Here is a 13,648-nt window from a genome sequence, read left to right on the forward strand (position 1 = left end):
AAACACAAAGAATAACTAAACAAAAGTTAAATAGAAGTACTATTAAATTATTGTTTAGATGTGGCATATCCACCAGGTGCTAGGCCACACAAGAGTATACTCACCTTGTTAGTAACGATGATTCTTCAGAATGTGTCCCTATGGGTGTTCACTGTAAGGTGTGCTTGCATTGCGCGCTGGGCTGACTGGAAAACTTCAGTAGTGTCCACTGAACACGTCACACATGCACTGTTTTCTCCCGGTTTCCACCTCACATGAAGCTAGCCAGTGTGTGCGGGCTAACTCTCCTCGTTCCCTTCTCTACTGCAAAGTGTCACTGACAAGATTCTGAAGCAGAAGGAGGAGGGTAAAGGTTGAGGAGCACCGAGAGGGGGACAAATCTCAAGAACCATCAAATTACTGCAACAAAGATGAGTTACTTTCTTCTTTGAGTAGTGCCCCTGTGGATGCTCCACTGTAGGGTGATTCCATCACAGTATCCTACCAGAGGCTGGGGTTTCGGAGTCAGGTCAGTACGATGAAATACTTGTTGGAGCCGAAAGAAGCACTGGAGGCAAGAGTTTCCCAGTGATCGCATAATGTTTCTGCGAAGGTGTGGACTGATGCCCATCGTCAACCACTCTACAGACTTTCTGAAAGATAAGAAACATTCTTGAAAAGAAGGGCAACGAATGAAGGAGATCGACCTGTGGAGTTGTTGCAACAATATATTTTGGCGGGTTCATGCTGTGGATCTTGATAAACATTGTAAATGCAGGTTCGAGACCTGTTTGACAGAATCTCTGGATGATATTGACAAGTCCTTAGATCTGCCAAATAAGAGAGGAAAGTTTAGGAGACTTCCTGAAAGACTTCGTCCCTAACTCAGGTAAAGACTAGGACTCTTCTGACATCTAGAAGTTGTGGCATAAGCCTCCCTGTTTTTGGAGAGGCTTGAGGTAGAAAATTGGAAGGTGATAGTGGTCATGTGAAATGGGCAGGTTACCTTAGGGAAATTTTGGGATGTGCCTGAAATGTAACTTGTCCTGAAAAAATACTGGGGTGGGGGGACGGCGGCGGAATGTGCCAATAGAAGCTGTTATTTCTCCTTATTTTCTAGCTGAAGTGTTGCTGGTCAGGAAGGCCATTTTCCATCTGAAAGTATGTAAGTGAAAACAAGTTGACCACAAGGCTTGAAGGGAGGTCTAGTCAAGGTCTTTCAATACCAGGTTTAGGTCCTTCATGAGGGTAAGATGCCAGGGTTGGTGGAAAAGGTTTTATTCTACCCACTAAGGAAAATCGTTTAGCCTCAGGTTGATAGCAAATGAAGTATCCATCTACTACTAGACAGTGAAAGGCTGCTATAGATGCTAGGTGTTCCTTGAGGGAACTGAGAGTAGTTTCCCAAAGATCTTAGAAGTTAGTACAGTGCTAGGATCTTTGGAAACGTTGCAGATATCAGAGAGATTTGTTGGGAAATAACATCCAAAAATCCCAAAACCAGGACTATTTTCTAAGAATAAATCCAAACATGTTCCAAAACTTTCTACGTGTAATTATACCGCTTGTGTTAATAAACAGATAGTAGAGTAATAGAACAGAAGTATTTAATATCCTCTTTTGACTGTAAAGGGTTTAACTGGCTGTCACCTGACCAGAGAACCAAATCAGGGGACAGGATACTTAATATCTTGAGGGAAACGGAAAGTTTTGTGTGTGTGCTGTTAGAAATTTATGGTTGTTGTTCACTCTGGGGGCTCAGAGGGACCAGAACATGCAACCAGGTTTTCTCTCCCAATCTCCTCCGATACTAGCTCCTTTATAAGTTCAGAAATAGTGAGTACTAGGGAGATAAGGGCGAGTTTAGGCTTATGTTTGTTTTCTTTAATTTGCAAATGTGGTATTTGGTCTGAAAGGAGTTCAAAAATGTGTATTTGCTGAAAGGATTTTAATTTGTACTTGTATACTTAGGCTGGAGGGTATTCCCAGTAGTAAAATGCTGAAAGACCCCTGTACCTAATCCATTTTAAAATTTACAAAGATAATTTTTAACTGTTTTTCTCTCTTTATTAAAGTTTCTTGTTAGAACTGATTGTTTTTTTATTCTGGTGTTGGACCCCAGGCGACTGGTCTGGATTGCACCAGGGAATTGGTGGGGAAGAAAAGGAAGGGAAGGGGGGAAGAGAAAGGCTAATTTCTCTCCTGTGTTAGAATTACTGGTCTCTCCAGGGAGAGTCTGGAGGGGAGAAGAGAAAGGAGGGAGGGAAGGGTGCATTTTCCTCTCTGTTTAAGATTCAAGAGTTTGAATCACAGTGATCTTCCAGGATAAACCCCAGGGAGGGAAGCCCTGGGAGAAGGCAACGGTGGGGAAAGGTTTAACTTTCCTTGTGGTAAGAATCCAGAGAAAATATTATTTTACCCATTTAAACAATTTTCTGATGCCCTTTCTGTAGCATTCTCATGGTTTGGAGCAGGGACTTGAAATTTGTAAGGGGAATTGCCTTTGTGCTTTTGTCATCCCTGTGATAAAGTTATAAGCCTTTGAAAAATCACAGTTTGCACATGCTCAATAGAGAGTTGATAGAACACAGCAGCTAAAATCCCCAAATATTCTATCCATTTGGAAATGTTCTGGGTCTGGTAAATTATGTGTTTCATCATTCTCTAGTGCTGATCCACAAAGAGGATGACACACTAATATTGCTATCAGTTACTTCATTAGCTCAGGTGGCAGAGGACTGTGCGGTGGATCTGAAGTTTACCTTTCAGATTAGCCACTGGGTGTCAATGTGAGGCCATATGATGGAACTTCTTCTGTTTTATCTGCCTACTTTCTTTTAAACCTAAGAAATTACACAAGGCAACCCTAATTCTGTCATTTCATAAGTTCTGTGTGCTTGAATTTACACCCTTAGTAATGTATGCAGTGTATTTGTAGCTGTGTTGGTTCCAGGATATTAGCGAGACAAGGTGAGTGAGGTAATATCTTTTATTGGATCAAATTCTGTTGGTGAGAGAGACAATCTTTCAAGCCAGACCTTTCCCAGAGCTGAAGAAAAGCTCTATTTGGCTTGAGAACTTGTCTCTCCCACCAACAGAAATTGGTCCAATAAAAGATATTATCTCACTCACCTTGTCTCTAACCACCTTAATAATGTTCTTTTAATGCTGCTTTTTTCTGTATAATTTATATATAAAGAGTTCCAACTCTGTGTCTGCATGTTAAGAGTTTTACAATATAAGCTTTGATGATTTAGTGATTGTTTTTTCTTACAGATCTAAGTTTTCAAGCAGCTTCTCAAATTATCTCAACCCCTGTTTATAGTGCCTTAAAGGTAATGAAAGACATTGCTCAGAACTTCCCAATAAAGGCCAGGTATGATAAAATTGCTTACTTTTTGAGTATCAATTAATTATTGATTTATGTTTCTGTTTGAATTTCATGAATATTTTAGAGATTTTGGCCAAATCGTGCAAATAGATAATCATGGTCTTGTACAGTTACTCTTGGAAGGAGTCCAAGTGACTTCAGTGAGAGCAGAATAACTGTTAGAACTGGAGCAGCGATCGGTCAGACCTGCAGATGGGGCAGGCAAACACACTGGCACGGCCCGCCAGGGGCTTTCCCTACACAAGCGATGACTCCTCTTTGAGAAACCCTGTGTCAGAAGGACTGAGGATCAATCTCTTAGTGATCTTCTGTCTGGTGCATGGAGACCTTTACAAAGTAAGGGCTTGATCATTCAGACACTTACATATGTGAATAACTTTGCTCATGGGATTGGTCCTGTTTATCTTAATGGGACAGATGGATTTCCCAGGCTTCCTCTATTACAGAAACCAATTGTCTTGTTGCACTGCCATAGCTCTGCTCATGTAGAAGGTTGCTGTTTCTGTGAGCCAGTCATGTGTTGTCACTAAGAAATTTTTTTGTGTCACATACTGTATGTCACAGCTTGTCCCACAGTTTTTTAAAGTGAATTATTGAGTTAAATATGATGCTAAATAGGGTTCTCTGCTTCAGACTGTCTCACAACGTATTATAACTCCTAATTTAAGGATCTCCTTTCGTTTTATTGTCCCCACTGTTTTTCTGTTAAAGAAAAACTGCAGTGTAACATAAAAGCTACTTCAATCATATCTAATTGCAAAGAAGATTAAATAACTTTTTTTTAAATGCCAAAATATAATTGCAGAGAAATATAAAGCAACCAGTTTGGTATAAGTGAACACTTAGAAAAATACACATCATCATTAGACAGCAGAGAAAAAGGTACATAAGTTGTAAGGCTCATTCTATTCTTACTTTAAAAAAATGGTTAAGTGGAAGGGACGTTATCATCAAGTTAAAAATCATCAAGTTAAAAAACCTTGAAATCATCAAGTTTTAAAAAAGAATTAAAACTAATTCCAGGTACTATACCAATCCCAGCCCCTGCAAGTTTTTGTGTTTCTCCAACCACATTTGCATGGTTTTTTTCTCTTAAAGACAATAAGAGGGTTCAAAAAAGAATTACCGTACATACTCATTCATTAGCCTGTTTGTTTATAAGCTGACCCCCACAAAATGGATAAGTAAAAATAGCAAAAACTGTATGACCCTTTCAGAAGCCAACGCTATATTTCAGGGGTTGGAAACCTTTGGCTCCCAGCCCATCAGGGTAAGCCGCTGGCGGGTCAAGACATTTTGTTTACCTGGAGCATTACGGGCATGGAGCCCCTCAGATGCTCAAGGTAAACAAAGCAACAATGTATTAGATATTCAATTCAATGATTCCATAGAGTTTAAAGTCATCAAATTTTGGTGTAGACCTGTTTATAAGCTGACTCCTGCTCTTTGATGTGTCACATTTTTACCAAAAATATTTAACTTATGAGCGAGTATGTACGGTAAATAAATTCCAGTTAGCCAGTATGGGCAACGATGGTGTCCTTAGCCTCTTTTGGCCAGAAGCTGGGAATGGGTGACAGGGATGGATCACTTGATGATTACCTGTTCTGTTCATTCCCTCTGGGGCACCTGGCATTGGCCACTGTCAGAAGACAGGATCCTGGCTAGATGGACCTTTGGTCTGACCCATTATGGCTGTTCTTATGTTCTTAAATAAAATGTTTGTCTTCTCTTTTGCTGTGTATGACAAGGGAAATAGACTGTAATGAAAATAGACATAAACAGTCTAGAAATGAAAATAGATTCTATCACTCTAGTTTTTTTTAGTTATACAAATCTTTATTACTTTTAACACTATAAGTTAAAAATCAGATAAAATATTATTTTTAAATTGATGAGTGTGTGCCTATGGCAGTCTTAAATTGAAAAAACTCAAGTAAAAAGAATTCATGTATTCTGATTCTCCACTGACATAACCTGTCATAAATGATGAGTAATTCTGCTGAAGTCAGTGGAGTCGAATGAGTAAATCAGAGAAGAATCAGGCCCATTGAACAAAATTAAATTACATTTCCTATCTTGAATTAGCAGTGATACTTTAATAGTTCAACTGAAATAATTTTAATAATAAAATTTACTTTTCATTATTTATACTATTTATTTTTTTTGTACATTACTAATTTTTGACAGTGAAAGTGAAGTATTAGTTTTCAGGCTATCATGAACTAGCACAATTCTGCAAAGTTTGGGTTGTAAATATTGTAGACAAATATTTAAATCAAAACACAAAACTGTATTTGTCAAATTAAAATTAAAAAGTGACATTTGTGTCCAAAAATGGTCCTTTTATTTAAAAGAAAAGTTTAAAACTTTAGAAGTTTCCTTTTCCCGGGCTTTCTAGTGGTGAGCTTCATTTTCATGTCTCATTCTGTTTCCTAGAAGAAAGGTCAGCATGACCTTAGTATTTATGAAATAACATCTTCGAATTTAAGAGAGGTCAGTTCATTTGACAGTTTGCAGACAGTGAAACAAGTGACATGATTGGAAGATAAAAAAAAAAAATACAGCTTTTTTTTTTTTGTTAATTGACATACAATTTACCAGTTTGTAAGTATCTGGCCATTACATAATTCTATAACAATATGCAGTACTAGTACATACCTTGAGTTTCCTGGTATCCCTGCATAATTTACAAATCTTAATATTTGAGCATATTAAAAGTTATACTTTAATAAGCATTTATCTTACTGGTATATATTTACATTTTATCTAGATAAAAGAGAGAAAGATTAATCATAGATTGTTAGGACCTCAGTCCAACCTCCTGCTCAAAGCAGGACCAATCCGCAAATCCCTAAATGGCCCCCTCAAAGACTGAACTCACAACCCTGAGTTTAGCAGCCCAGTGCTCAAACAACTGAGCTATCCCTCCCCTGTTAATAAAGAAAGACAAACACCGCAACAGTTTAAATATTACATAAACCTTCTCAAAATCACATAATAGTCTTATTAATAACCACTTGGCTGCAGATGGAGGTTAATTTAAGTCTTGATGGGTGGGGTACTGGGATGTTCACTGACCTCATTAGGACACTGTACTGCTTTGTGTGTCCTAATCTTCTCCCCTTACACACTTAGCTTATTTGCATCAAAATAAGTAATTACAGTTTGGTTAAAATGATGCTTTCTGAATAAACAAGCTACTTGTGCATTACTGTACTGTATACTCTTCTCTTACCCATTTTTCAGATTCCTTTATGTTGTTTGGAGCTCATTTTTATTATTTTTAAATTTGTTGTTTATAATAGTGAAACTGGAAAGTACTAAAACTGAAAAGTCTGACTATTAGTATAACATAGCATAACCAGAGATAAATTGTCTGTTACACATTTCAGTTCAGTATTTTTCATATATCTTTCAGTATCTTTTATGCATCATTGCTAAATATTTTGTTTATTTTGTCAGCTTTAAGTGCTCATCTCTATTTACAAAAACACAATACTTCATTTTATTAGCATGTCCGTGATGACATTTTGACCACTTTTGACATCTCTTTCACAAGCGGTTTTACATCTTCTTCCATGCTCCCTCTTATGGATGAAATGTTCTTCTCAGTTCTCCACTACTGTCCTCTCTCCTTCAAATTTTTTCATAACCTGCCTCCCCCGAAAACATGACACCATGCCTAATGATAATGGCTAGGCACAGGGACAGTTAGTGATTCATTAATATCATCTGTTGTTCACTTGTCTTCTTATTCCAAAAAAACCCATCCTACAAACATTTAAGATAACACATGTGATGTTAGGTTCCTGTTAATGTCATGACAGCTTTGTCTGCTCTTTTCCTCCTTCTATAGCGTTCTGCCTCTATTTTTCTGTGTCTTCTCTATTCAGATTGTCAAGTTTCAGAGGGGTAGCCATGTTAGTCTGGATCTGTAAAAGCAGCAAAGAATCCTGTGGCACCTTATAGACTAACAGACGTTTTGGAGCGTGAGCTTTTGTGGGCGAATACCCTCTTCGTCAAGTGGATGTCTCCGACGAAGTGGGTATTCACCCACGAAAGCTCATTGTCCAAAACGTCTGTTAGTCTATAAGGTGCCACAGGATTCTTTGCTCTATTTAGATTGTAAACTCCATGGACAGGGACTGTGTTCTGATTTGTAGCTAGACAGTTCCCCACATGATGGAGCACTGATTCTGCTTGAGGCCTCTAGGAGCTAATTTTATACTACCACTAATAATAATAATACAATAACAATAATAATAATAATTAACTACAAATTATGCCAAATATAGTCAGATTCAAATAGGACCAAGTTATTTTTTCTTAAATAACGACTAGCTACTTCAAGACTGTTTGAAAGTATTCATACAGGGCCAGAATACTATTTACTGTGTTGATGTTTACACCTTTTGCTCTTCAGTTTTTAGCTTTGTGATTTGTCCTACTTATTTAGTGGCTAAATTATTCCTTTGGCTAAATTAACTCTCAGTATTAATTCCCATCAGTTACAGAAATACTTTCTGATAGGGGAAAATGTTATATAAGCTGTGTTTCTAAATGATGCTTATTGCTGGTAACACGCTCTCTCAAAACTGTGCTGCAGAGCCAATTGCTTTCAGGCTTTTAGCTTAATGATGTTTTTTTCCTATCCCCTGTGCTTCATTTCTCAATTGGGTGTTTTGCTGGCATCTTTAAGCTAGTTTGAGTTGTTCTAATCAATCCTTGTGCTTATGTTTTCTTTATTATAAATTTTTCATTTAAATCCATTTTCATTTTTGAAAGAAATTATTATTCTATATCGTTTCCATTCTTGCTCTCCCGCATTAAAATTTTATACTTAAAATAAATAAATAAATAAATAAATAGTTGACACAGATAATAAGATATTTAGTGTGTTTGTGTATGCATAGAGAATAAACATGGTTGTGTGGTTATAAAAGTTTTATAAGGATGAATTTGGGATGACTGTATTATTCATGAGATGTGAAGGCCCGAGTGAGTATTCACATCTTCCCAAACAATTACTGACCTCAACATCTTTATAACACACAGTCTAGTCTGTATTTTTGTAGCTTTCTCTCTGAGATCATAGATCCTGAGTTCTTCCTCTTCACTCCCTTTGACAGGCAGAATGATAACTATTTACCATCTAGGAATTTTTTGTCCTCTATAGCTCTTACTTCTGTTTTTTCCAATTTTATGCCTGCCTCATATAGGACTGTGACTGCCTTAGCATTCTCTTGCCACCATTTTCTTCCTTTAGAAATTTATTATCTGAAAGCATGGAATAAGAGAAAGCTAAATCAAAGGTAAAAAACTCATCTGTACCTCTTGCAGATATTGAGGCTTTAAGTTGTCCTGTTCTCACTATGAGAAGAATATTTTACCATAAGGGGCAAGGCAGTAACTGACATGCTTTCTGGGGAGGTGTCAGGCAATCAAGACTTCTTAGCATGTTCAAAGGGAAGTAAAGCTTACTTGTGGAAACTGAGGTTGTCCCCACGCCATCTCAGAAGTAATCATTTTCTCTGACTTTCACTATATTTATGTTTCACTAATGAATCCATCCTTGCCCTGAAGTGTTAGAATGGGTTCATTAGTCTTTCTGGCAGCTAAATCTCAAAAAAGAAAGCTTTGCTTGTCTTTGCAGAAAATGAACTAAAAAGCTTATGACAGCCTCTTGAGGCAGCATGATATACTTCCTGCACTTTTTCCAGTGGTCTTTGTTGAAGATGGATTATATTTTCAGAGGCATATTTTCACATCCATGAAATAAAGTTGGTAAAGCCTTCCACAACTTTCTTAAATGGTGAAGGCAGCCAAACTATAGTTGCTGTAGATATAGGAAAAAGTTTTTTAATAAGTAAAGATACCCATTATTAATAATACTTTGAACTTGTAATTGGTTGTTCATAACACTTTCCAATAGCCTAAGGTCAAAATTGAGAGCTTCAGACCACTTTGATTTAGTTGCCTAGATATGGAGGTAAATAACTTTAACATCCAGATTTGAAATTATGAAGTAAGATAATATATCTTGGATACTTAAGTAACTTCAGTATGTACAAAATGCTGACTATTCCCTAAAATTAATATAAAGATGGTGAAATAATATTGTAAATATTGAGCTAACTGTATATGTTTAGATTTGGGATTTTTTTTAAGGCTGATCACTGTACCCCTTAAAATAACATATATTAGGTAAGGGAGAATGTTTGTTTAAATGTAGAATGGCTGAGTAATACCAATATTTTATTCCTACAGATCTTTGACCAGAATTCCTGTAAACCAACAAATGCGAAATGAAATAGAGAAAAATCAGAAGGTTTGCCCTTGCTTGCTCCTTGAATTATACATAAAGTGACTATCAAATTACAGCCATGGGACATTTTTGTATTAATATAGCAACTTTTAACTGATTTCTAATAGAGGAGGAAATCATTTAAACATTTATTCTGTTCCTAAATTTAAGTAATTGATTTCTTTTTCTTCACTTCTCTTGTGTTTGATTCATTAACTATGCCCTGTCCTTAGTTAATGAAAGGACATGAGGGTGGTTTGTAAGTCTGCTAAGCAACCCAACTCCCATTGAAATGAATGGGAGCTGCAGATACTCATCTTGTTGGGAAATCAGACCATTAATATTTAAGTAAACCTTATGGGGGGCTGGGTTAATCTTAATTAAACTGTTTCAAACATACATTAGTAGAATATTTAATTGCATATATACAGTGTACATTTTTCTGTCAAAAAGGTCACATAATTTATGAAGCATGTACTGCGTGAATTTTTGTACATAACATGCAGTTGTCCAAAAATTCCCATCTAGATGGATTTCTACTCTTTTGTCCATGCTTTCAAAGTGTGACCAGGTGAGAATCCTCTTAATTCTAAATGTTTCATAATACCCGTTCACTCATTATCCAAACATCATTTCCTTTATGAGCATATTGAGCAAAACCTGAGACCAGTTTTATTCAACATCTTTATTAATGATCTGGATGATGGGATGGCTTGCACCCTCAGCAAGTTCACAGATGACACTAAGCTAGAGGGAGAGGGTACAGAGTGACCTAGACAAATTGGAGGATTGGGCCAAAAGAAATCTGATGAGGTTCAACAAGGACAAGTGCAGAGTCAGAACTTAGGATGGAAGAATCCCATGCACCACTACAAGCTGTGGACTGACTGGCTAATCAACAGTTCTGCAGAAAAGGACCTGAGTATTACAGTGGATAAGAAGCTGAATATGTGTCAGCAGTGTGCCCTTATTGCCAAGAAGACTAACGGCATATTGGGCTGCATTAGTAGGAGCATTGCCAGCATATTGAGAGAAGTGATTATTCCCCTCTATTCAGCACTGGTGAGGCCACATCTGGAGTATTGCGTCCTGTTTTGGGCCCCCCACTACAGAAAGAATGTGGACAAATTGAAGTGAGTCCAGCGGAGGACAATGAAAATGATCAGGGGGCTGGGGCACTTGACTTACAAGAAGACTGGGGGAACTGGGCTTGTTTAGTCCGCAGAAGAGAAGAGTGAGGGGGGATTTGATAGTAGCCTTCAACTACTTGAACGGGGGTTGGGGAGAGCGTTTCCAAAGAGGATGGAGCTCAGCTGTTCTCAGTGGTGGCAGATGACAGAACAAGGACCAATGGTCTCAAGTTGCAGTGGGGGAGGTCTAGACTGGATATTAGGAAACACTGTTTCATTAGGAGGGTGGTGAAGCTCTGGAATGGGTTACCTAGAGAGGTGGCAGAATCTCTATCCTTAGGTTTTTAAGGCCTGGCTTTACAAAGCCCTGGCTGGGATGATTTAGTTGATGCTGGCCCTGCCTTAGGCAGGGGGTGGACTAGATAACCTCCTGAGGTCTCTTCCAACTCTAATCTTTTATGATTCTATATTTGGTGGAGGAGTTACCAGTTCTCCATAGTATTTATCTGAGCTTTGATCATGCTTTGGGAACACAGCTTGCCTTCAAATCCTTATATCAATTTTTAATTTTCTTCTGTGAGTTTCCCTATATATTTTAAAAATTGTCTTCAATCAAGGCACTGACTTGGTTGGCAAACTATAATGCTGTCGGTAGTATTGACATTCTTGGTACTCCCTCCCTCCCGTGCTCCCGCCTATGCTACCTCTCACTTTGGAGCATTTAGTTGACGATGGACTGCAGACGTAGAGCATTGTATCTATCCATAAAGCACTGGAGCTGGGTGAGTTGATGGAGCAATAGACATTGCTTAACTTTTTCCAGGTGCTTTTGCACTTTGGTCTGAGGTTGGGCCTTCTGTATTTCTCATTGTTAATACAGGCAGGCTTTGAGCTCTTCAGTTTCTTGGTACCACACTTTGGTTCTGTACATTAGACTGTTTTATAAAAAATTTATACCCTACCCATCATCATAGTATTTTGAATGCCCAGTTTATGGTATTTGATTGATGCAGTTCAATTCTTGATGCACCTTTACACTTCTTCATTTTAAAAATTGTAGTAAGTACCATTTCTCTTTCAGGTGGAGAATGAAAAACATCCTGGGGCTGCTGTAGGTAGCCTAAATGTAATCTTTGTGTTGCTAATGAAGAGACATGATTACAAGGTCTTCTGCCTGAGTAAAGATTATGGTTGTCTTCAGTGTAAAATATGTGCTTAGATGTCGCTCTGTACTTTCAGGTCTTTGAAAGAATGTACCTGAGATCCTTCTGTAAGGCACTGGCTTGTCCCCAGCCCTTAAAGGTCCCACTGCCGTACTCAGCATCTTATTGTAAACAATTTTGTGTTTCCAAACGTGAGCAAAACCAGCAACCCAGTTCCTTAGCTCATCCTGGGCTACAGCTCCTAGGAGGTTTTCCCCTTTCCTTTCACTCCCTTCTGCTTCACAGCCTCTAGCAGGGTTCTTCCGTGCTCTTTTAAATGAGCACTGTCTCCCAGAGCTTTCTCCCTGGATGCCCTTCTCTTCTCCTCTCTCCCTCTGCCCCCCTTCCCCCCAGTTCCCACTGCTTCCCCTCTCAGAGGACTTTGGCAGCCACTCCCTGTTGCTCTTGCTCATTGATCATCCCCCTTTCTTACTGAAAGCCTGGATGTTTATAGCTCCATCCAGATGCTGCCCTGCCTCTTAGTTGGTCAACCTTAATTGCACCTGTTCTAGCACAAGGGAGCTGAAACTACTTCATTTCAAAGGACTAGTCATTCTCTACTTCAAAGTGACGTCCAGACTTGATGTTTAAAGCTGGTTGTTACAAATTCCTGTCAGCCTGATTTAGTGCAGGTCCAGTGAAAAGATAAACCCAGTGTCAGCATTCCCATGTGTATAGAGTCCTGCAAGCTCTGATAGCATTTCTCACTGGGACACATCAACACTATCTTCTGAGTGTTAAACAAGACATCTCCAAAATTCTGTGCTCAGTCTGTGCTAAGAGGGGAACAGTTGTCACCTGATTCCCAGCTAACGTTGTTCTTGGCTTGCCAGCCATCTCTTTAAGCAGTGACTGTGATATTTGATTCTGAGCAGCTATAGCAAGAGTTATTGCATAATCTAATGACCTCTATCGTTAGATTGTTTTCGTAACAGCCTTAATCCCAAAAAACAACATCCTCATATTGGACAAGTTGGAATCCACAGCACTGTGGAAGTTTTGGTGACATCAGCAATGAAATCTGTGACCTGTACCATAGCGCATGATGCACATCCCATCTCAGTTACCAATGGAACTTACTGTGACAGTAGTGTTAGCACAGCTGATGTTAATGCTTATTCTACCTGCACTGATCCTTCTACCACCCATGTTGATGCAGCTACCTACAAACTTTTTTGGAAATCAGGAGGAAAATTGCTGAAGATGAGCGCTCTACTTAAATTCTGAGGAGACTGATAACTCTTCAGCAACTATTTCCATATGAGAAGAGGACGAGAGTAATGACTTCCGTGGAGGATATAAACTTTCTCCACTTCCTGGAACTGAAGACTAAAGTTTCTGACTTGATTCTGATTCATGAACAAAAAATCAAACTCGATAAAAATAGAGCTAAGGTTGAAAATAAGTTTTAATGAATTTCAGCTAGCACTCTTGTCATAGTATTCTCTCCTCAATCTGAACCTTAGAGTCCAAAAAATGAGGTACTAGCATGAAATCCTCTAAGCTTAATTACCAGCTTAGATCTGATATGCTGCCACCAATCAGGACTCTGAGTACCTGATAAACTCTGGTCTCCCCAAACTTTCCCTGGGGACCCCAAGACCCAAATTCCTTGAGTCTCACAACAAAGGGAAATAAA

At 38.4% G+C, this 13,648-nt stretch overlaps 1 protein-coding gene across 2 annotated transcripts in view; it reads left to right on the forward strand.

Annotated features, from left to right (window-relative positions):
• Positions 1 to 13,648, forward strand: part of UGGT2 (UDP-glucose glycoprotein glucosyltransferase 2) — a 273,527-nt gene that overhangs the window by 56,508 nt on the left and 203,371 nt on the right. For both annotated transcript variants that reach the window (XM_032785015.2, XM_032785017.2), the window contains exons 9-10: positions 3,256 to 3,355; positions 9,641 to 9,701. In XM_032785015.2, the coding sequence (XP_032640906.1) occupies positions 3,256 to 3,355; positions 9,641 to 9,701 (161 nt within the window). The remainder of the gene's footprint in view (positions 1 to 3,255; positions 3,356 to 9,640; positions 9,702 to 13,648) is intronic.

The sequence above is a fragment of the Chelonoidis abingdonii genome, chromosome 1 (genome assembly GCF_003597395.2).
Source record: "Chelonoidis abingdonii isolate Lonesome George chromosome 1, CheloAbing_2.0, whole genome shotgun sequence".
NCBI lineage: Eukaryota > Metazoa > Chordata > Testudines > Testudinidae > Chelonoidis > Chelonoidis abingdonii.